This window comes from Protobothrops mucrosquamatus, unplaced genomic scaffold (genome assembly GCF_001527695.2).
Source record: "Protobothrops mucrosquamatus isolate PMUCROS unplaced genomic scaffold, P.Mucros_1.0 scaffold616, whole genome shotgun sequence".
Lineage (NCBI taxonomy): Eukaryota > Metazoa > Chordata > Lepidosauria > Squamata > Viperidae > Protobothrops > Protobothrops mucrosquamatus.
In genome coordinates this window covers 90791-115575 of record NW_015386912.1, presented here as the reverse complement: position 1 = coordinate 115575, position 24785 = coordinate 90791, and the positions used below count along the sequence as shown (strand labels likewise).

The following is a 24785-nucleotide window of genomic DNA, read 5'->3' as shown; positions in this document are numbered from 1 at the left end:
ATTTGACCGGATTTCTGGCGACAGACGGACTCCCTGGTCCCTGCAGCCACCAGCCGGAAAAAGCAGGGTGGGGTGTGGAGGGGGGAGAAAGGGGAGGGCTCCCTTCGGAAGTGGCTTGGCCTCTTTGAGTTTGAGTGGTTGCCTGGAACTGTGGCTGTTCCATTGGTCACATGTGCAGTGAACCTGAGAAGTAAGGCAGGCGTTCAAGTGAAAAAAAATTCCTCTGGTGCAAACAATTTCAAATAGTGATATGCCAGTTTCTGGGATTTCTCTGTTCCCCACTTCACAACAGGAAATGGTAGGGAGGTATAATCACTGTGAAATCAGATCCAGGCACTTCAGAAAGAGGACAAGTTTGACCTACCCATGGAAGAGTATAATCTTAGTTATTCTCCACTACAGAGCAGGGTTGTGGTGGTAGTGTTGCAGTGGTCTATGTACTCTGCTCTTTGTGCTTGCAGAATTCATGAGTCGGTACGTTGCGTGTACCCATCAGGTGGAGACTTTTTAAACTATCGTGATTAAGAAAGCCGGGGCTTGGCATGATCAGTATATGTGCCAATTGAACCAACGCAACAGAGGATAGAACAGTGGTTGGAAGATTAGGTTGGTAGAAGGCTCTGTGTGGGTGGTCTTCGTTTAATGTGACAGCTCCAAGAGCTTCTCCTTAAAAATTTAGCTTGATAAAATTTAACATTGCGACTTTGGAAATCGATGAGACGATGTTGAGAGAAGGCTCCACTCACATCTGTCTGGACACATCCATGGAGACAAAAAAAAAAAAAGCTGGCCCCGCAGGATGCTGGGCAAGAGCGCACTTGAAGAACTGAGAGAGGATGGGCTCACTCTTTGTCAGTGTTAATCACTTTCCTGCCTCTCATCTAACTTGGTTGTAGATCATCAGCAGCTTCCTTTGGGCTCCAAATAGTGAATGGGTGTTGCTTTGTCCGTGCATCCTGGGAGCAGTCCAATGGGGGAGGTTGGTCTACTGCAGGGCTTTTCAACCTTTTTCACCCTTTGTACCACTTTTAGGATATAGCAATATCCGAGTACCACCAGTCGCCTAGCAAGGTGTCAAAAACTTGATAATCAAAAAAAAAAAAAAAGGAAAAAAGCGATAAAGTACAGGTAGTCCTCGACTTACAACAGTTCGCTTAATGACTGTTTGAAGTTACAATGGCACTGAAAAAAGTGCCCCCCAAGCCACAGCCGAGCAAGACACCTGCCTGCCTGCCCGGCGGCGCTCTTCCTCCTGTCCGAGGTTTTCATTGTTGTGAGCGTTTCTGTTGAGGATTGGCAGCGGGGGTGGGGTGGGGGGGCATTTGATTTTTATTCCCCCCATCTGCTGGGTAGTTGCAGCAGGTTTTGGTCACTTCACATGACCCTGGGACACTGTGACCGTCATAAATATGAATCAGTGGCCAAGCATCTGAATGTAAATCACAAGACCCTGGAGATGCTGCAACATTCCAGCTGATCGGCGCTTCTTCTGGGCTCAGCAGAAGCGCCAGGATCAGCGCTGAGCTCCAGCTGGAGCCTGGCACTGATCCTGGTGCTTCCACTGAGTCCTGACAGTCCTGAAGAAGCGCTGATCCTGGCGCTTCCACTGAGCCCTGACAGTCCCAAAGAAATGCCAATCAGCTGGAAAGCGGTACTGATCCTGGCGCTTCCACTGAGCCCTGACAGCCCTGCAGCTCCAGCCATCTCTCGCTCAGGCTTGTGCAGTGCTGCCACCGGTTCAGCTCATTCCCCTCCCCCGGTACCACTTTTCTAGGATGCTCACGTACCACCTGCCAGGTGCCAATGTACCACAGGTGGTACCCGTACCACTGGTTGAAAAGCTCTGATCTACTGCAGTGAAGACAAACTCTTTTTTAAAAACCACATTATGATACATTTTTATAAATCTTCTCTATGATATGTTTCTCATCCTCCCCACTGAATGATCTCTTAGAATTAAAGAGATGGCAAAGAGGCATCCCGATACCAGTTTCTCAAGTTCAAGATTCATGATTTGTGCACTACACTCAAGATGTAAAGAGAGGAAGTAGCCCAGATGTTGTGAAACTCCACATGGTTATTAGGACAAGTTAGGGATCCAGATTGAAAGGACAAAATGTGGTCTGGAGCATGCAGGGAAACAGTGTAGCGCTGATCAGGAAGACTTTAAATAGCTGCTTCATTTCCTGAGCTTGCATGTCTGCCTCATGCACAATCCCAAGCAAAACTCTCTGAATCCCGTTTTATCCTTGAATCTGGATTTCTGTATTCCTCCTCCAGACCAATTGTGCCACCTTTCCTTCTTTGCACAAATGAGGAGGCTGGAAATAGGAGGCTTGTGTTCCTCAACAAAAGGTATATTATAAATATAACAAAAAATATTCCCCTATATAGAAATATCTAAATATGGTACCTGCAGGAAACTAGTATGACAGGAAAAATGCTAGAGTGGGATCTTTGTAACTGCAGTCTAATTTTCTATATGCAGGGAACGTTCTTGATGAAAGAGTCCATTGAGTTCCTGCTGACAATATGAGGGAGGGTGGGCAGAGCCCTATTTGGTTTGTTATTTTGAGAGGATTTATTTTTAGATGGCAGAGGGGAATAAAAGTGGTGTTTGTCTCAGGACTGCTGTGAAAGTAGAGAAGGAATGAGCTGAGTTATAAGTAACACTTGGAACAGGAGAACCATATTGGACAGTCTCTTGAGGGATCTATATGCTTTCCTTCTGATGGGAAGGAAAAAAACAGATAGCAGTCAGGAACGGAACCAAGGAGATAATTCCAGTGCTTTTTTGTTAAAAAAAAAAGGTGCCGGAACTCACACACGTCATACAACCCGCCTTGCCTACCCTACAAGGTTCCATCCAAAAAAGGTGCCGGAACTCCATTCTGGGCGTTCTATGAGAAAAAAAGCCCTGGATAATTCCATAGTAAACTGGTGGGATGATTCAAGAAATGTATATGATCCATATTCAAGCAAACCAATGGCAAAGCATCAGTTATTCCCTGCACATATTTTATCTGCAGATTCTTACCTGAGGGCCATATTCAGAGTATCCTGGACTCTGCTAGGGAAAGATGGGCAGGTCAAAGCACCTGCAACCACATCCGATGATTTTGTAGGTTTATTTGCAGGCGTAATTCCCCATATTCACCCTGGATGCCTTGTGGTGGTGAGATGAACATGTAGTAATCTGGGATTCTGCAGAGAGTGGAGCCTGAAGAAACAGCTGAGCTTCTCTATAGTTCAGGATTACCAACTGGGAACTTGATCCGTGTGTTTTCTGGCTCCTGGGGGCAGCTTAACAGGGCAGAATGGCTAGATCCAGGAAATAATCAACACTTCTTTGTGGATATAATGCTACCTGCCTTGAAGTGGGTGGGTGGTATGTTCTGTTGAAAAAAAAACCCCTTCCTTAGATTTGACCTTCTTTTGCCCAGTATTCAACCTCCCCTTTTCAGGAAAAGTTATTAAGAAATTGCTGGGGAACCTTGCTTGGAAGATTGTGCAGGAAATAAGTATCTGAAACATTTTCAGGTTTCTGGCCCAGTCATGGGACAGTTACTTTACAGCTTGCTTTCATCAGTGACTTTGTCAGGGCTTAGATGGGGGCAGGGGAGAGTATTAGAACTATAAGTGGCATTCAGTACTGTACCACTGATTGTGGCATCTTTCTGGACTGTCTATATGGGCTGGGAGTGGGAGTATGATTTTATTCTGCTCCTATCTGTGTTGGCAATCGTAGTTAGTGTTAATAGTGGAGAAAGACCCAAGCCTTTGGGTCTCTGCAGCAGTTGGAACGCTCCTTTATGTTATTTTACATTTTCATGAAAGATTTTAGAGAAATCACCTGTCATTTAAGGAGTAAGGTTAGAGGTCGCCAATATACCGATAACATCTAGCTTTACGCTGCTGCCTCAGGGTCTGTACGTGTCAAAGATGCCATGGAAATTCTGAAGGTACCTAGACTTGGATGAAATGAAACAAGCTTAGAGTAAGTCCTACCAAGCCAGAGTTGCTATTTGCCTTCACATGATGGTTTGCTTTTAAAGTGGCCTATCCACAGTCCCTGAGAACTGAGGAACTCTATAATATTGTTTTTGAGGGTTATTCTGGATAGGATCAAAGTCTCTGATTTGGGGCTCCTCCTGGACTCTCAGTTCCCAATGAAGCAGCAGGTAGGAATTCTGGCTGGGGGGCTTGGCCCAACTTCTGATGCTTTACAGCCATTTCTAAGTGGTTTATAGAGTCAGAATATTGTCCCCAATAATGTGGATCCTCATTTTATCTACCTCAGGAAGATGGACGGCTGAGTCAACCTTGAGCCGGTCAGAATCGCACTCCAGGCAGTGAGCAGTGAGTTAGCCTGCAATACTGCATTCTAACCACTGTGCCACCTCAGTCCTGGTATACCACCATGGTAATTACATCTTGATAATCTCACAGCTGGACTATTGTAATATGCTATATGTATGGAGCTGCCTTTGGAGAAAACACAGTAGAAGCAATTGGTACAAAACATAGCAGCTAGAAGAGCTGGTTGTTGACTGACAATCCCCTTAGTATAGATTGATAATCTTTTTTATGTTGATGCATTGGTTAGCACTGGACCCAATTCAAAGGTTGGTTATGCTATACTATAACACCAGGATACACAGTAAAGCCTTGGTAGAATTGAATCACTCTGTCTGATTTGAAGAGAGGGCATGTTTTCCTCCTTACATAGTGTATAAAGAGTAAATGACATAGCTGTCATTTACTCATAGTGCTATGAGTAAATGACATAGTAGTCCCCACATTGTTGACCTCTCATCACCCGGGGTTACTTTGTGGCACTACTCCTTCTTGTATTTTGTAGGGAAGCTGGTCTTATTTCATTGGGGCTTTACTCTGAGCTGGTTGTGGGCACCATGGTAGGATATCATAGGAAATTGACTGTATATAGTTGTATTGATTATATTCCTAATGCAATTTTTAATTCTCTCTGATAGCTGATGCCCAAAATGCATTAGGATTGGAATAGATTAGCAATATTGTTAATCAATCGATCTACAGAGAATCTCTCTAGGAAAATGGCAAGATGTAGAAGAGATAGTTGGGGAAGGGCTGAAGGATCTTCGCTTGAGGGAGCCAGAGGGACCTGCTCATCACAGGGGCTGCAGGCAGTCACTTTATAAATAGAAATATAAAGCAGCTATACAATGTCTTTTGACTGCATGCTGACAGTAAGAAAAATGGGGATGTGGAGAGCTGAGCATATTCGTATTAAATCGCACAGGATTTTCAGTATTTTCTTGGTAGCATGTAATGTATGAACGAGTTTTTAATTGGACTTGTATGTATGTTGTCTTCATATTTTAAGATATTTTTATTGAAGATTTTTACATAGTAAAAGATAAATGTGAAAACATATTTAAAGTAAAGTTAGAAAAGAGAAAAAAAGATGAAAAGTATGGGAGAAAATAGAAAAATATGTATATTTTAGAAATCAAAAGCAACTTTTATTTAATTTTTATTCTCTCTGATTTAGGGGAAAAAAGATTTTCATGGGCCTTTATGCCCTGGGCCTAATGGATAAGTCCATCCTAGAGCCCCTAAGTAAATAAGAATACCAGACATTAAATGGGAAAGTGCTTTTAGCTAATACAGTACATATATAAACTGAAGCGGGAAAAAAGTCAGTTAAAATCCTCAGCATCTGCATCCAGAATATCTGGTGTGCCCTGAACCCTGGTAGTTCAGTAGTTAGAATGCGATATTGAAGGCTAACTCTGCCCACAGCCAGGAGTTCAATCCTGATGGGGCTCAAGGCTGACTCAGCCTTCCATCCTTCCGAGGTCGGTAAAATGAGGACCCAGATTGTTGGGGGGCAATATGCAAATAATGCTTCTTCATTGTAAACCATCCAGAGAATGCTGTAAAGCAGTATGGACAGTATATATGTCTAATTGCTATTGCTATTTCACCTCTTGTAATGTCAGCTGTTAGAGGTGGCATCTACTGAAGAAGGAGTTATCCCAATGATACCTGTACCTTTTACAGCAACCTCATTCTTTGTGGTGCTGTTGTTTTTTAATAGTGCAGCCCCAAAGTGCTATACAAATGATACCATGTGCTGAAAATTATGCCTTTGGCTCTCATGAACTTCTGACTCCTTTCATGAATATTGGCTGAACTGCGATCCTTTTCCAACATCTGAACAGTCCACTTGAAAGGGGGGAGCAGATGTGGAAGTTCAGCGTGGTGGTTTCCAAGATAGGGAGAGTCTAGATGTTAAAATGGAAGCAACAGGAACAAATCAACCATATAGGCTGAGAATTTTGGTATAGGTAGTCCTCGACTTATGACCATAACTTATGGCCCCAAATTTCTGTTGCTAAATGAGCCATTTGTTAACTGAGTTTTCCGCCATTTTACGACCTTTCTTGACACAGTTGTAATCTGGCTTCCCCATTGACTTTGAAGGTCAGAAGGTCGCAAGAGGTGATCACATGACCCTCTGGGATACTGCAATCATCATAAATGTGAGTCAATTGCCAAGCATCTGATTTTTGACCACATGACCATGGGGATGCTGCAACGGTCATAAGTGTAAAAAATGGTCATAAGTCACTTTTTTTAGTGCCATCATAACTTTGAACAGTCACTAAATGAATTGTTGTAAGTTGAGGATCTACCTGTGTAGCAATAATCAGAAGGCCTGGTTTCCTTACTGCATTTTATAGCGTGTCAGCTCTTTAGCCCAACTAAGTTAATGTTGTCTCCTTGGACTCCTACTTTTGTTAGCTGAGATCTTTTAACTAGAGATGCTAATTATTGAATTATTGTCTTCCTATTGAGTTATAGATTCTCTTTTCAGGGCTAGGTGTGGGGCCAGAAGGTAAACAGAGAAAGCAGTGAAGTTCTTAGAGGTGAGGTATTATCTGCTGTTGGCAGAACAAATGCCAAAAGGCAAGGACAGCTTGATCCTTGTGTATTTCTGACTTGGTAGCAAGCCAGATTTGGCTACAAGTCTGTGCATAGCGATTCTTACTAATCTGCTTGGTAACAAAAAGTGTATCTCTCTACCTCTTGAGAACAGTGCTGAATCAGTCAACGACCTGGAGTTCGGTTTCCAACCTCTTCTGCCACAAAACAGGACAGACTGGTCCCCTTCGGGCCAAGTCCCACCACCAACACCTGGACATCTTTCACCTGTTGCCCAAATGAAATGCGGCCTTTTCACAACGTGGCAGCAAAAAATATAACTCCAGCTTCCAAAGTTTCAGATCCTGCAACTTTTTTTTTTTTTTTTTTTTAAAAGCCAACATTTGCAGCTGCGATGGGTCAGTCAGAATTTGTTCAGTTGCCCGATGTTAAGGTAAGGAAGGAAACAAGGGAAGGAACCCTATGCGTATTTATTTTTCATTCAATGTTTATATGGAACACGTTAGTTTGATCTCTTTGGGACTAAGTTATGCTCAACAGCAATGTTCTCTTTATGGTCTGCTGCTAGAACTGCATTGGAAAGTATCCCCTCGTCAGGAGGATATGTTTGACAGATCTGCTGCAATAGCTATTCATTATCCATGTTTATTTGAGCAATGTATTTTCCTTATTCTCCCGTTTGTTTGATTGTGGCTCTTCTGGAGCCAAGTATCCTTAAGTACTGTCATATTAGACTCCTCACTCTGCCCAGAAGACTGCAGTTATTAAGATGATCCTTCCTCATGTGTGATTAAAATAAAACCTCTCCAGTGAAGGGACAGGGTGAGTTTTGCAGAAGTGAAATGTTGCTTAACGGTGTGCTGTGGTGACTAAGGTGTTGGATGACATTTAGGGATACTTGGCTTCAGGTTTCCATTCTGTTACGAAATTGGTTAGGTGACCTTGGGCCAGTAATTCTCAAAGACATAGCCAGAGTGTGGTTGTGTAGCTAAGTTTGGGAGAAGGAAACGTGGATTTCCATTTCCAGGAAGAAAAAAAAAGTAGGAGATGAAACTAAGTAAAATAAATATATAAGTAGGGAACAAGATAAGAGGGAAGCACTTCTAGGTTTATTTGGCTTAAATAGCCAGGGGTATGTACATGTATACACATACAGACACATATGCACATGCACAAAGTGTACCAAAAGTCAGTCCCAATATGTTTCATTAGTTATTTCTTCTTTTTCAGAGAAAATCTTACTTAGTCCTGTGTTTAGGAATGTTCAAAGGTTATGTCTCAAACAAGTAGGGACCTATTTAGAAAAAAAAATCCTTTAATGTCATTTTTATAACAAATTATTTATGGCTCCTGGCTTTTGTTATACCTTTTGTGTATATGCGTATGTGTGCGGGTACATCTGCATCAGTGTGTGGGTGTGTGCGACCTTTGAGTTAGTTTTTGATTTCTGCCTGGACAGGTCGCTGTAGTTTTCTTGGCAAGGTAATTTGGAAATAGTTACCATTGCCTGCTTCCTAGGGCTGAGATGACTAGCCCAAGGTCATCCAGCTTATTTTGTGCCTAAAGCGGGACTAGAACTCATGGTCTCCTGGTTTCTAGCCTGGTGTATGTATTTGGGTATAAAAAAACCCCTTAGTCCACCCCCCCCCACTTCTTATTGATTAAGTGACAGTGGACCCTGCTTTCACTGAATGTGATACAGATATAGTTTGAATAGGAAACTGGCTATCTCAGGATGAGAGACAGTTCTATAGCACACTTGCCCAAAGAGAACTGCAATAAGATGTTCTGTGTGTTTGGTTTATTTTCCAAATGTGATTAGTAGAAGTGGTTTAATTCATCTAGCAGAATTCAACCTTTTTTCTTCTGTTTATTTCTATTTTTCATTTTGAATTTGGGAATGCCAATTTTTAGTTAAGTACGCTTTTAATCAAAGAGCAGCTAGTTTATATTACCAGGAAACCTAGCTGGATTAAAACATCTATTTGGTCAATACATTATTAATTCTAAGGATCAGCAGCTGAAAGGGTAAATTTGATATATTTGGAGGGGTTGCTAATCTAGCCCAGAAAGAGCTTTTTTTGGTCTATGTGATAAGAGAATTTGATGACCAATTTAATGAACCAATGAGAGGTCATGGTTAAACAGTATCCAGCACATAGTGTTTCATGACTTGGTCATTAAAAGTTATATCATTTTGTAATGGCTACAGACAGGTGGGTAGGGACATCAAACTGGAACAAAAATGGTGCCACTAAGAAACATTAGACAAAAAATGACATGTTCCAAAGAAGTCCAACAATTTGCAGTAGTGAAAGAATAACCTTTTTTTAAGAGAGAGAGAGAGAGAGAGAGAGAGAGAGAGAGAGAGAGAGAGAGAGAGAAGAAAACATACAGAAAATCCAACCCAATATGCTCAGGAATTGCCAATGATTGAAACCAGACTGAGAAAGAAGAACTGAGGGGAGGTTTCTGCCTTTAAAATCCTTTGGGGACATATATTCTGCCTTTTTAATATTTCCCAAAATATGTCTCTCTCTGGATTCTTCCCACAACTACTAACTTATAGTCTAGCTGACAGTGCTGAGCAAGATATGTTTAATTGTGATTTAGCTATGATTCATGCAATGGTTTAGAAATCACAGTGGCAGGGTTATTCAGTAGACTAAGCCAAAAGCAAATGAATCCCATTATGGTATATTAAATGTAGAGCTGGTTGGTTGAAATCTCAGGCAAGAATAAGCCAGATACCTAGTCCATCTTCTAGCACAGTGGTGGCAAACCTATGGCACGGGTGCCAGAGGTGGCACTCAGAGCCCTCTCTGTGGGCACGTGCACCGTCGCCCCAGTCCTAGGCATTCAGCTGGGTTTTATAAAACCATTTTGCTTTAGGCGTCTGCCGCCGTGTACAAAAAAGTTCAATCAATCAGTCAATTTCAACTTCTCGCGGGAAAAAAAAAAGATCTTGCAAAGTTGGAATTGATTGATTGAACTTTTTAGTCCCACCCAGTCTGCTGTTACCACCGCAGCCACACCCATCCAATGGGCCACACCCACCCAATGGCCACACCCACCCGGCACCCGACGATGCATAAGTGGGTTTTGGGTTGCAGTTTGGGCACTCGGTCTCTAAAAGGTTCGCCATCACTGTTCTAGCAAATCCCCCCTTATTTGTGATAGAAGGAGAATTAGATCCACTTTAACCAGGAGCTGGCTTCTCCTGCAGCCCAGATATTGCCCTCTGTGTTTTAATATCAGCATGCCCATTGTACATTTACCTGTCCTTGAAGGAGATAATCTACTGGAAATTTAGGACCTTCCGGACTTCAACTGGCAGCTAGACTGACTGGTGTCAAATGGAAAATCACTTACATTTTCAGTATTATCTTTGAGTACAGAAGGTGGCACCTGGCCCTTGGTACAAATGCCATCCAGCCATGCCCTTCTCAGCTGATGTAACTGCACCGAGAGATTGCAGACGAGGCAGATTTTCTTTCTAAACCAAGGCTTGCAGCAATGATGGGAATGGCTGTCTTTCTTGGAACGGCCTTTCCTTTCCTTTAAGCCTGACCCACAGAGTAGATGATAGGATTTATCCCTCATTTCTTTGGGTGAGTTTTTCTGCACTCATCCTAGGTGAGAAATAAAAAAGAAAAGGGAACCAGTAGTTTGCGTGATTAATATAATGTTTGATCCATGATTCTAATGCTTGAGTGATTTCAAAAGAATGAGATCCTTCCCCCACCTTTCTGTCCTCCCAGTCTTGGGTTGCTTAAAAGCAGGCTTGCACTTACGGCATAGTGGAGGGAGAGATCCCTGGCTACAGGAAGGGATAAAGTGGCGTCCATTTCCCCCCCTGTTCTTTGCATTCCTTGCAACGTCCCTTAAGGCAGTGACACTTGATCAGTCAAGAAATCAGAAGGTGCCAGCTAGCATTTTCTGACTAGCAAATGTTATTAAAAGGCATAAACATTGGTGAACTGCTGCTCACTTCATCAGTTGCACCCGGTGGAATTGCAGCTCACGAGAAGGTCTACCAGGCTCCTCATTTTTTTTTAATCACCATAAACTAACTTGGCTGTTCTCTTGCAATGTCTGATCAGTCAAGGTAAACGAAAAGGCACAGTGACCAACCTACTGGTTTTGGTTTCCCCCCCCCTCCCTGCATGGCTTATGGGCATAAACATGTCCCGTTTTGGCTTATTGGCAAAGGGAAAGAAGACATGAAGAGGCCTGTGCAGAACTGGGGCATGCCAGGTTGGCCTCAGCCAGCAGACAGTTGCCTGTGAGTTGCCGCTTCTGCTTGGAGCCCAGCCCAGGCTGGAGGCACTGTTGCTCACTCCACAGCAGCTGGCAGCCCTTGTGATGTTTGTCATGTAAACAGGTTAAGAGGCGGGTGCTGTTTGTACTCCCCAGTGAGGTAAATGAGCAGCCCTGACGAGCTGGCAGGACACCTTGGGAGGGAAGGGAGAAAGTGTTCTCCTGGGAGGACATTTCTTAGAATCCTAAAAAAAACCACATTAGTGGTGGCCTATCGCTTCCTGAAATCTCCAAGATCAAGAAAGAAAGGGACAAAGGGGGCCTTTACGTCAAGGGCTGGGCTGGCATTCTCAGGGCCGAGACTCATGTTCGATGTTTGGCTCAGATTAAGAAGCAAGAAATAAAAATAAGAGAATTTTCCATCACCCTTGAGGAGATAGTAGATGCAAATAGGGCTGAATGGACTTCCTAAATCTGCCTTGGGGTGATTTAGAACAGCCCATCTTCTGTTGTATCACCTCTGCTTGACTCTCTTGCTATCATTAACACAATAACAGAGCTGGAAGGGACCTGGAGGCCTTCTAGTCTGACCCCCTGCAACAAAGAGAAAGCCAAATCTTTCTTGCTTCAAGGAGAGTTTTGGAAGACAGGATAGAGTCGCTTGCTAGTGAGCAGGGCAGCATATAAATTTAATCAACAAACACATTCAATCAAAGTATATTCATGTCAGCCCTTACGATTCCTTTTCTGGGCTGATTAAATCTTGTATACAACCCAACACTATTTCAGCTTTCTTTCACTGACCTATGTTTCATAACAGTGGTACCGCATCATTTCTTGTGGCATAAGAAGAAGGTCTCTCTTAAGCTAGGTTCAGCCTGTGGTTTCACAAACTCTTTAGTTTTTTCTTGCCAATGGTTTAGGAGGTGGCTTCCCATGAATTTCTTGTAGGCTTTAAAAAAATAATACTTTTGAAGTTAGCATACAATCCTCTGCTTCCTGTTGACCTTCCCTCCAAATACACTATAGTATAAGCCAGATGAGATTCCATTTAACTTTTTTGAAATTAGTCAAATTTGGCCTCATGCTGACACTTGTATGATTTTCACCAACATGTAAAAACCTCTCAGATGGTATGTCTTGGGTGGATGATAACACTGGGAAGTTCACACATTTTTCCTGAAGTCTATATGAATCAGGTAATTTATGTGATTATTATCCTTTCAGGAGAAGAGGGGGTTGTCTAAACCTGTGTATGTTGCATGCCCCCAGGTTTTTTTTTACTTAGTTAAATGCCCTTAACAGATTATTTATAAGCATCTTTATTTATTTAAACTATGCGTATTTGCATATTAATTAAACAATGGTTCTGAAGAACGTGTTTATGGATTACATATGATGTGCCAGTACATGTGACAGCAAGCACTACTTTGAGAAGAATATTTCTATGTGAGTGAAAAGGGGCAAAGCTGCTTAAAATCCTCAAGGGAAAAGAAAGTTGTTTTAAAAGAAGTCTAAATTAAAACAGTGCAGCATTAAGTAGCAATGAGCAAGAGAACAGGGTGAGCAAACAGCATTTCATCTAATTGTAAATAACATTGTTTACGAAATGTTTTGTGACAACATTTTATCAACAGAACTGAGCAGGAGGAAGAGACAAGGAAGAAAGGTAAAACAAGAGCATCCTGAGAGGTTGGGTGGTCAGCTGCAAATATGAAAAAAGTTACAGGACACTGTAACCGTCATAAATATGAGTCAATTGCCAAGCATCTGAATTTTGATCACGTGATCATAGGGATGCTCAAACAATTGTAAGTGTGAAAATTGGTAATAAGTCACTTTTCTCAGTGCTGTTGTAACTTTGAACGGTCGCTAAACGAACTGTTGTAAGTCGAGGACTGCCTGTATGGAATAAGGTAACCAATTTCCAGTGAACAAATGAACAGTAAGAATTAATAAGAGTTTGTCGATAGAGTCCCTAACAACTTTTTCCTCTAAATGAGTAGTATGTATTAGCACATTGAGAGTCTGAGAAGGGAGACTCTCTGTACTATCTGTACTACAAGAAATAAAAAAATTCTGTTAATGGTGTTGAAGGAACAAAAGATGAATAGACAGAAATCTGTAGTCCTGACCTGAAATGTTCTTGATTAAGAAAAAGTCAGAGAATTTGAGCTGAGTGTGGCCACCCTTCAGCAGATCAGCACATATGCAGTTTTATCACATCAAAGAAAAGAGATGGTACAAAACAGCTGACAAAGGGACAAATTCAGTGGATGAGTAGAGCAACTAAAAGCAAGATGCAATTAGAAGAAATTTTGTACCAAAGAAATTGAGAGACAGTTTTGAAATGCTCACAAAAGAAACAGGCTCTGAGCATTTATGGAGGGGGGGAAAAAGACACAATGCTCAATAGGAGACAGAGAACAATTGTGGCAGCTAATGGCCAGCGACCAAGAGGAGCCAAAACAAATGTATATTACCTCATGAATTGTGTTGTCTTCCAAGATTAGGGATTGTGGCTTTGAAAATTACTTTTTTCCCCCTGCTGATTCCACTTAGGGACAAATAACATTGCTGCAGAGTAAAGCTGCAGCTGTATCATTATGCACTCTGAAGAGATAGTAAGAAAGCTCAATGAAGATGACATCAGGTAAAGGACGCTGTATATAGAGAGTAGTTTGAGGAATGTGGGTGACTTGAAATAAGGATAATGAAAGAGACGTGGTAAAAATAAAGATCTACAGAGGAAAGAAACAGGTTTTGATGGCCTTTGAAAGGCTAGAAGTTTGGAGTCCCTTTATTTGATTCTTTTTCTTTGTCAGCTCTTTTGTAGTACTACCTTTCTCTGATCTGATAAATCTTCATATATTTTAATCTGCTGAAGGGTGGACACACAACGTTCCTTATTTAATGACAATGTATTTAACAATTATTCAAACTTAACCATGACACTGATTGATTGGTAGTTATAGCTGAACCTTGTACTTACAGCGGGCACAGTGTCCTTGCAGTCCCGTGATTATGACCTGGGTGCTTGGTGTCCAGTTTGTAATTATGGTATTGTAATGTAGTATGTCATGGCCAGGTGATCCGAATTTGGACCTTTCCTGCTGGTTTTACTCAACAGGGAAGCTGGCAGAAAATTGGAAGTGATGGTCAGGGAGGTCCTTGCTTAATGACTCCGTGCAGTTCTCGCTTAATGATGGCGACCAGGACTGCCATCACTAAGCAGTGTGGTCACATGGGTTTTCAACTTATGATGGCTTTGCTTGACAATGGAGTTCCCAGTCCCAATTACTATTGGTAAGTGAAGACTATCTCTACTAGTGGGTAGTGTTGGATCGGATGGAGTTCAGTGGAGAAAGAGAGGGGAGAACTGAATCTGATTAGGTTTAAAGCATGATGGATGGGAGTTGAAGTTAAGTTGAATTCTGGGAATTGAAGTCCACAAGTCTTAAAGTTGCCAAAGTCGGGCGCCCCAGCTTAAAGGAAAATAAGATATGTTGCTGTGCCAAGGTGGAAAGGACGAAGCTCTGGTTTTCAGAAGGGAGCAACAGTGGAGGCCGATGGCTTCTTGTGAGGTGGCTGCGAGGGGCTGAAGAGAGAATGTGTCAGTTTTTAGTGATGGGTCTTGGAAGGAAGATGCAACCAGGCCTCCCAACCTTTTAGCCTTTGAAAGCCATTGAGACTTGGCTTTTTTACTGAGGCACTGGGATAGGACTATATAGATAGATCCAGGGAGTCCTTGACATTTGACCACAGTTGGGGCCAGAATTTCCGTTCTTAAGCAAGACATGTGAGTTATAGCCAATTTTATGACTTTTTTTGTTTTTTGCCATGGTGGTTAAGTGAATCACTGCCATTGTTAAGTAAATCATCTGGCTAAGTGTGGTTATCAGCAGGGTATGGCAAGGTGCTTTCTGCTCCAAAGTACCACAGTAGCATATCTGCTACTTTGCTTTCTCTACAATGTTTAATAATAGCTTGCTGAAGAAGATGCCCTGACTGAGCTCACATAAAAGGCGTCTTACCACTTTCTACAGAGCATCCTGTCATACATCATTACAGTCTGGTTTGGAAGCATCACCACTTCAGACAGGAAGGCAGTGCAGAGAGTGGTGAGGATGACAGAAAAGATTATTGACAGTTACCTCCCATCCATCTAGAGTGTAGCATATAAGCATTGCTTGAGCAGGGTCCGCAAGATTGTCTGGGACACTACACATCCTCTTCACGACCCATTTTCCTTGTTACCTTCCGGGAGGAGGCTTCGTGGTATCTGAAGCAGAATATCCAGATTCAGTCACAGTTTTGTTCCATATAGTGTTAACCTTGTGAACTCTAAAGCTTCCTTTTTCCGCTATGTATTCAAGATGGACAGTGATTAATATTTATATGTTATTTATATGTAAGGGTGTAGGTTTATACATATGTTGTATATAGCATGTTTAAAGATGTGTTATGCATGTATACACTTTTGAGAGCAAGCAACTAAATTTCATTTTTGATGTGTGCTGTTGTGCCCACAGTAAAAATGACAATAAAGGTTATCTATAAAGGTTATCTATCTTATAGTATGATATGGGAACCCAGCTGCTGCTTGCTGTCTTTAACTTCAGATCATACGGTGCCTTCCTATGCATTTTTATTTTGAAATAAGTTATTACACATTGTGTTCAATGCGTTTTATTCCACGGTAACTGTGTTTTGCCTTATCTCTGATTTCACTTTTGTGTTTTGCCAGATGTTAATCCGAACTTCCACTGTCCTTTCTCTTTCCTGGTTTCTTCTTCTGTTTTGAACATAAGCTGGCCATCTGTGCCAGAAAAATGCTAGCCTTTCATGTCCATGTTGCAAGCTGATCAGTATCTGAAGCAGCTACTGAAAAGAATGTGAGGAACACAAGTTGTGTTTATTGAAATGTTTTCGTGGGTTCTTGTTATAGCACTCAGCATTCCAGTGCATTCCAGCCAAGCCACTCTGCTGCTAGCTGAAGTGTCAAAAGGAGTAACTCTTGTAGTTTGCTGCCTGCTTGCTATTTCATTTAATTACTTCTGTTTATGCACAGCTGGCCCAAGAGGGGGCTGAGAGGAAAAAAACACACATCAAAATGCCATTCCTTCCCATTCTGCTGTCCATAAAAAACACTGTCTGAGTTAGTCACTTCATCATTATTTTGCTGTAAAAAGACTGGCCTGTTGAAGAAGTAATCTCTCTCTCTCTCTCTCTCTCTCTCTCTCTCTCTCTCTCTCTCTCTCTCTCTCTCTCTCTCTCTCTCTCTCTCTCTGTGTGTGTGTGTGTGTGTGTGTGTGTGTTTAATATGTATTGATTTGAATCTAAAAGTAAATGGGGCTTAATTTGGCATTTTGTGATGCAAGTTTAATTGCTGAAGGAAAGGTTGCATCTGTAAACGGGTGATATTACATCAAATGATGTGTGAAAGGATTGGTCACATCAGGAACTACACATTAAGCTTTCACATCTTTGTAGTAGTAATATTTTTCAGCCACAGCAGATTGTACATCCTTGGGGTCCACAGGAAATCCTTGAAACAGGGATGGCATTTTCTTTGTGGTTTTATTTTCTACACACAGATGTAACACTACAGTATAACCTTGAGCAAATGTATATTACGTGATCCTGAATGATTATATAATAATGTTCTTTCCTTCACTCCCTTATCTCCCAATAAGCATTTGTTGGCGACATCCTGATACTGTCACATTTCCGTTACTATTTGTCAGGGTTGGAGAGCCTGTATCCTTCCAGATGTTGCAGGATTCAATCTGGGTTGGTCACCTGGACCAGAGGTTTAGTCTTCTGAGTTTTTGGACTCATGCTGGAGCCCATCCTCAGGGAACCTCTCTCTGGCAGAGTGTGTGCTGAGACCTTTCCAGATGTTTTCAGAATGGGTCATGCTAGTTAGAGCTGTTGAAAGCTGACATTAAGCAACATCTGCAGGGTCACCAAGTCACCACCCCTGAGTTATTGGCAAAGTATGTGAGTTTAAGAAGGGACTACAAAAACATGCACACAGTTTTTCCAGTTTATGTAACCAGAACTGAATGCAGTCTGATTTGCCCACCAGCATGCCATTTGAAAAGGCTGTTGTAGCAATTGAGTATCCACTCAGCCATTTATCTCATACACTGTGGGTCTGCAAGGAGTATGGCTATAATATAATTCCATTCCTCAGCAAACGTTAATTGGGGAGAGGGGCATAGACTTTCTCTCACAATGACTTGCGTCCTTCTTAAGTAAAATAATATATGCTTAACTGCTGCAGAAAAGTCTGAACTGAGGTTCTTCTTCCTTGGCAAGTCACAGAGTTGGAAACCAGTGTGAGTCACAATTAGTAGAAAAGGGTGTGGAAGGAAGGGAACAAGAAAAACTGATAAAAGTGTTCTGATTTTTTTTTTTTTTAGAGAGGAAGGGTTTACATGTTTTAAAAAAACATTCTATTATACCAAAGCAGCCTATATAAATATTTCCATTTATCTTGGCTAAAGTGATGTTACCCTATCAGTAATCAACTGTCGTTCTTATTCTGTATTTTATTTGTTTTTCAATTGTGGAAAACATGGAAGAGCAAAATCCTACCTGTTTTGTTCACTTCATATAGATGGCTAGATTAAGCCTATTTCCTATGAGAAAATGGTTTGCATTTATTCATGGTTTGTCTTTAATGCAAAGAATATATACACTCCCTTGGTCTGGGATTGTCTGATTTTTTAAAACATGACTTCTCACCTCCTTTTCAAAAACATTTTTGTTTTACATTCCCTTTGATTCCATCTGCTTGTAAAGTCAGGCTTACACACGTATTTAGGTACAACTATCTATGTTGACAGATAGGTTGATAAATGTTCATTTTCAGCTACTTTGGCATGAAAGACGATGTGCTCACTGTGAAAAAGCAGAAAGAATGATATTTCTACAGTAAATGCCAGTCTTTGGAATATTCCTTTCTTCCTTTTTTTAAAGTGCCATATTTGGCCACAGTTTCATTTTATTCACATTAAAGCAGCCAAAGAAGGCATAAATTGAAATATTTTCTTTAAACGGTTTACGATTCCTGTTTTGTTATTCATTTAAACTGCATGTTATAGTAGAAACTAATTGAATTTTCTGGAGATCCAGAGCTAACTGGTCAAAAGTGCTGTGAGATTCTTTAAAACTGGTGTGTGCTTGTATTTATGCACACATGCTCCATAGATAGAAAGCTATAGTGAAAAATGAACCAGGGTTAGATTCTAAAATAAGACTTGCAAGTGTACTAACATATACAGTACAACATAACAAAAATAAATCTCACCCTGGGTTTCTTGGTCATTTCCTTTGAATGGAGGATACTATTTGTGTTACCCTGGACTTAACAAATGTAAGAGATAGTTCCTTCCTGGCTTTGTAAAATGACTATGGAAATGTCCTTGATTTTTGTCTTGGTTTTTGTTTCTAGACTCCTCTTCCAGAGAGTGAATCAACTCTGGTGCCTGGGCACAACCTAAAACAGGTAATAAACATGACATGTGTGCAAACAAAAAACATCAGCTATAATATAACAAAGCTCACTCATTCCTTGCGGTCTAGCACCACCATTTTGTAGATATCCTCTACAAAAGTTGTCCATTCCAGGCAGTTTTGGTAGTTGTCTTGCCAACATCTCCAGAAGATTCCAAGTTTGGGAAGATGGACCTCTGTGATTCACTGTAACACTGCACACAGTAACCAGCTCAGGCAGCAATGAATTTACTAGTGGAATTTGTTCAGATCTGTATTCTGCTTTGAATCTGCTAATTTTGTGTTTGACCCATTCTTTCTGCCAACATATGCAGTCTAGGTAAACTATTCTAATTATTATGATAAGTTGGCGCTTATAGAGCACTATGATCACAGGAAAGTATTCAACTTTCAGATGCTTATTAATAAAGGTATTTATTCATACTATAGGAGCTGGAGGCGTCTCATGTTCCTTACTGATTCTATTGACCACAAGAATGTAACATTTATATTTAGGGAGCCTAGTTGTTAATTTTTGATTGGTGTTTTTGTTGTGAACATACAAGATTATGTTAATTCAGGCTGCACGTTTTTTGGATTCAAATTCAGAACAGGCATTTCAAAACATGGGAACACCCACATACCATCTGTTTGCATCTCCTGAAAACCTGCTTAAATCTTACATCAGAGTTTTTTAAAAAAATAATAATAATCAGAGCTCAAATGTATTTGTTTACAACTCTAAGTAGTTTTTCAGGAGATGCCAATAAATGCATTTGCAGTCGGATCAGTTTAAAAAATATATGTTTTTATAGGAATTATCTTTTTAAAGCAATCTAGTTTTAAAACTATTTTATCACCCACATACTTCTATAGTTACTTATAAATGAATCCGTAAGACACCAGATATGGGACTACAGATAGTCCTTGGCTTAGGACCACAATAGTGATTGAAATTTCTGTCATAAGTTGTTGTAGTTATAAGTTGAGTCATACCAAAGTTTACAACAATTTTTATGGGAATTATTAAGCAAATCACTGCAGTCATTAAGTGAACCACATGATCATTAAGCAAATCCAGCTTCCCCAATGGGTATTTTTGCCACTTTTTGCCAGAAATTGCCAATTAGTCATTAATGCAAGCTAATAGCCAAGCACCCAAATTGCAATCACTTACTGTGAGAGTGTTGTAATGGTTGCAAATGTGAGTACAGGTCATAAGTCACTTTTTCCAAGGCTATTGTAACTTTGAACCATAATTACACAAATGGTGGCAAGCCAAGGACCACTATATCAGGGGTAGGCCACCTTGGCTCTTTTATGACTCGTGGATTTCAACTCCCAGAATTCCTGAGTCAGCATGGCTCAGCTTGGAAACCTCTCCCTTTCCCCTCAGCATGGCTGGCTCAGGAATTCTGGGAGTTGAAGTCCACGAGTCATAAAAGAGCCAAGGTGGCCTACCCCTGACCTATATCAATGGCTGCAAAGCATAATGGTTATGAAACACCATGTGAAGCAACAGCAGTGTGAGTTGTAATACCATTTATTGGGTGATGTGAATGGGAAGATGATATGTAGATAGGCCATCTCCATTGTGGGAATAGAGTTCTAGAGCTTAAGGTTGCTTTTCTCATTTTTTTAAAAAAAATATTTTTACTGGTATAAAGATTGCTGTTCTATATGTTCTATATAGTGCAATTGTTTCTGCTAATGCTTTGGCTAGAGATAACTTCTTAAAACAAGGCCAGCAGCTCTGTCCTCTTCCCCCCCACCCCGTGCCCAAATTAATATTCACTGACGGTGAGTATCTGGAAGTTGATGAGATCAAGTGCAGTAGCCTCTTTTACATTTTATTTTGCAGGCTTCCTCCAACAAAATTCAGCGGGCAGGAAGGCTCCTCTGCGCACACCTAGTAATCATGCATCCAGATTTAATACGTGATCATAAGCATCACCTCCGGCTTCACAGGTACATGTGAACGTGGGCCCCTGGGCCAAGGAATTAAAAGCAACTGGCACTTTGCTATTTGTGAGCTTCTGTTCCCCCCTCCCCCAAGGTAGAGGGGGAGGGGGGAATAGGTACAGGTAGATGACATTGCCATTTCCCCTAAAGTATTATGAGTGCCGTCACAAATAAAACATCCAGGGATGTGCTACATGAGAATAATGAGGCTTCTGAGTGTAGATTTGCACAAGTCTAGAACTCTTTCCTTGTGACAGTATTGTTTCCATTGAATTAACTGTTCCAGAAGAAAAACCTTGCAGAATCTCATACAATAATTGTTGTTTGGCTGTGCTCTGATTGGCTGGGGGAGTGTTCTGTTTGGGTGGGGGCCAAGCTCCCACCCAATCTGTTTGGGTGGGGGCCAAGCTCCCACCCAATCAGCTCCAACCCCACTGGCAGTTAAAAGGAAGAAACAGCTGCGATCACACACCACTCTTAGAAGCACGAAGCTGAAGACACCAGCCTGAAGATGACGAATGTGACTTCGTCGAAACGTCGCCAAGAAACTTCTAATTCTATGCGGGAGAAAACCCGAATAACTAAAGACCTACATATATATATAGTCTAGCTGACAGTGCATTTATTTGCATTCATTTTTACCTGTACATATAGATTTGCGTTATCATATGGATATGTATGTATGAAAGGGGGTTGGACTAGATGACCTTCAAGGTTCCTTCCAATTTTACTATTATTATTATTATTATTAAGTGCTTTTATATTACCTGCTCTCTGATCTCATGTGGATGTCAGGTAACGAACCCTGAATGATTTCAATTCCATTGATTGGAGCAGGGGTCCCTGTGGACCAGTACCGGGCCACAGCATGCCAGCAACCAGTCTATGGGATGCAGGCAGCACACAAAACCACACACTTTCCGGTCCATGGAAAAAACTTTCTCCATGGAACCGGTCCCTGGTGCCCCAAAGGTTGGGGACCTCTGGATTAGAGTTTCCTTGATTAGAGATGAAATGAAATTAGAATTTTACGTTTTCAAGATATCTAACTTGTTGGACTTTTTGGGAATGTGAGGTAAGGTGCTGCCTGCAGAATTCTGGGAGTTGAAGTCCATGCATCTTAAAAATCTCAAGGTTGAGAAATCCTGAAATAAAGTGACACACTATGTTTTATACTTCCATTCCTGGTAAAGCCAAATCTTTCTAATTATAAGATACTTGTTCCATAATGGATACTTCTAGGAAACCTATGGCTTAATGCAAGAAGTCTTCTTCTTCTGTCACTCCCCAGCATGCTGCCTCTGATCTGGGAGGTCACAAACTACAGCTTTTGACAACTTATGGGAGCAAATTTCTCAGTCAAATGATGTCTGGAATTCTTCTATGGAACCTAACCAGGAAGTTTCAGTAACACACCTGTTTTCCGTCCTCAACAATGGATGAAAGGAGACAGTAGCATCAGTAACAAACCATGTCGATCTCTTTAAAATGGAGGGATATGAAGCTATGTACAAACACAAGTACAACTCAGCTCCAAAGAACTCCCGTGCTCAGAGAGCAAGATTTCTTTAATAAGGCGATCCCTACATTTTCCAAACATTTGTTTAGGGGTCCATGATTGCAGAAAATGTGAGAAACATTGACCTGAAGCTTTATCAGAGAACAATACCACCTGGAATTTGAAGCACGCCCTCTTAGTTATCTTGATCTCAAAAGCACTTGGAAATCACAGTTGTTTTGTGTTTCTTTCAGGCAGTGTTGTTCTGGGAAGGAATTGGTAGATGCACTCCTTAGTGCAGGACTTTCAGTGCAGACCCGCAGCCAGGCCCTTGGGCTTTGTCAAGTGTTGATGGATGAAGGAGTACTAGCTCATGGTAAGGGTCAATCTGTGTGAGAAAAAAATACGGCAGCAGTTTGCAAAATACTGTTATCTGCATTGTTTTTAGCTAAAGTTCTATTCTTTGGTTCTCTCAATGATTTTTTTAAAACAATCTAATGATATTTGTTGGGAATGTAGTATACTCACCCTTCATGCCCAGGGTTTACTTTTAATCAGTATTTCTGATTTTAAAAAAACTTTTGTTTATGCCCCTTAGCCTCAATACAATTCCTAGTGTAATAAATAAATAAACAAACAAACAAATAAACAAATAAATGAATAACATTTTTAGAGGCAGTCCTCAATGTACGACCACAAGTGAGCCCCAAATTTCTGCTTCTAAGTGAGACAGTTGTTAAGTGAAAAATTTGCCCCATTTTACAACCTTTGTTTTGCCACAGTTGTTAAGTGAATCACTGCAGTTGTTAATGTTAGTCACACGATTGTTAAATGAATCTGGCTTCCCCATTGACTTTGCTTGTCATAAGGTTGCAAAAAGTGATCACGTGACCCTGGGACACTGCAACCGTCATAAATGTGAGTCAGTTGCCATGATGGTTGTAAGTGTGAAAAACGGTCATAAGTCACTTTTTTCAGTGCCATTGTAACTTTGAGCTATCACTAAACAACTGTTGTAAGATGGGGACTACCTTATTGTGTTTTAAATTAATAAGAAAAAAAAGAACAATAGTGACAGTGATGCATACATTGTCAAAGATAAAAAAAAACATAAAAAGGGCTGTAACAAAAAAGTGAAAAAAATACAACAAAAAGGAATATATGTCTTTTATAACCATAAACGGTGACAATTTTTTTATTTTTGTTTCACAAACACTGGCATAGTAACATGATGTTAAAAAATAAAAGACCGTTGTCTGCAAATAAAACCAATTCATGCTCAAGTGTTATGTACTACTATGTATATCTCTCTATGTTAACATCCCACGTCGAAAGGGTTCCCACACAGATATTAAAAAGCGTGGGTGAAAATGGGCATTTTTATCTGGTTTGTCCTGAATAGTGGAAAAGTAGGAGAAAACATGTCATTAACCTTTAGGTATAAGGAATTCATATACTGTCTTAATCCATTTTGTGAATTCCAAAGGAAACCCAAACCTATCCAATGCAGTGAACATGGACTTTTTATGCCTTCTTTCTTCCCTCCTTGGAGAAATTGGTCTGTTTGGTTTCTACTCTTTGTTTTCTCTAGCTAGGGAGATGTTAGCTATATTTTTGTAAAGCAAACAAATAACAAAGTATCACTGAGTGTGATCCAACAACACATGATGTACCAATTTTCCTGAAGCTACGCAGATGTAGTCCATNGCACGTAACCCTGACGAAGTCGGAAGGAGTCCGACGAAAGCTTGGTGTAGTTTTGTTTTATGTTTTATGTTATTAAACTTTGTATAGTTTGATATACTCCTGGTGTTCACAGTTTGTTTTTGGAAAGATGATCACACCCAGGAGTCACTGTTTTAGTTTTAGTGTTATTAGAAATATATATATATATATATATATAAAGACTTGACATCCAATCTTCTTCACAAGTATAAACAAATTTGGAAGCTCTTCACTCCGTGTAAGGTTACAGACAGATATCTCTTCTTCCCATAAGCCATTGCTTATCTATAAGCAAATCCACAAGACATCAACTTTTCAGCCCTGATGTCAGCAAAAAAATCTGTAAAGGGCTGCCAGAATTTTACAAAATGTCTTTTTTTAACCTTGATTCATATTGCTTCCTTTTATTTCTGAAAATCATAATCTTTAGTGTTTTCAAATATTGTTGTGGGATTTTATCTCTCTTCAGTTCTTCTTTGTCCCTTTGCAAGGGCTTCTTTGAGGCTTTAAAAATCCTCTTTGGTAAATCCAATAAAAAGACATTATTCAGATCATTGTCTTGGTTTATCATTTGGATTTTTAATTTTTAAAACTTCATCCAGCTTCTTTTGTACAGTATATCCAGTAAAGAGTCCCTATCTGTGTCATTCTCTTGTCCTGTCACTTTTCTGTCCACTTTAAATACTTTCTCTATCTTGCAATCTGCACTTTTATCCAATATTTTAGATTCCACTGTTGTTACAGTACATCAAGCAAGGTTATTTTCACATCTGGCATTCCTTCATTTACAGCCTTTAAACCTAGTTTATCCATTGAAGCAGACATTACCGATATTATTTATATTGTGGCTACTAATTTCTGAGTCATTCTTCAATCTTCTTTAATATTTCAAATGTTATTAGTGTTT

At 40.6% G+C, this 24785-nt stretch overlaps 1 protein-coding gene across 1 annotated transcript in view; it reads left to right on the top strand.

Moving 5' to 3' along the window:
- RAPGEF3 (Rap guanine nucleotide exchange factor 3) overlaps positions 1-24785 on the top strand; it is a 59333-nt gene that overhangs the window by 4016 nt on the left and 30532 nt on the right. The window contains exons 3-5 of the mRNA XM_015817649.1: positions 18653-18706; positions 20555-20661; positions 22408-22545. Coding sequence (XP_015673135.1) covers positions 18653-18706; positions 20555-20661; positions 22408-22545 — 299 coding nt within the window. The remainder of the gene's footprint in view (positions 1-18652; positions 18707-20554; positions 20662-22407; positions 22546-24785) is intronic.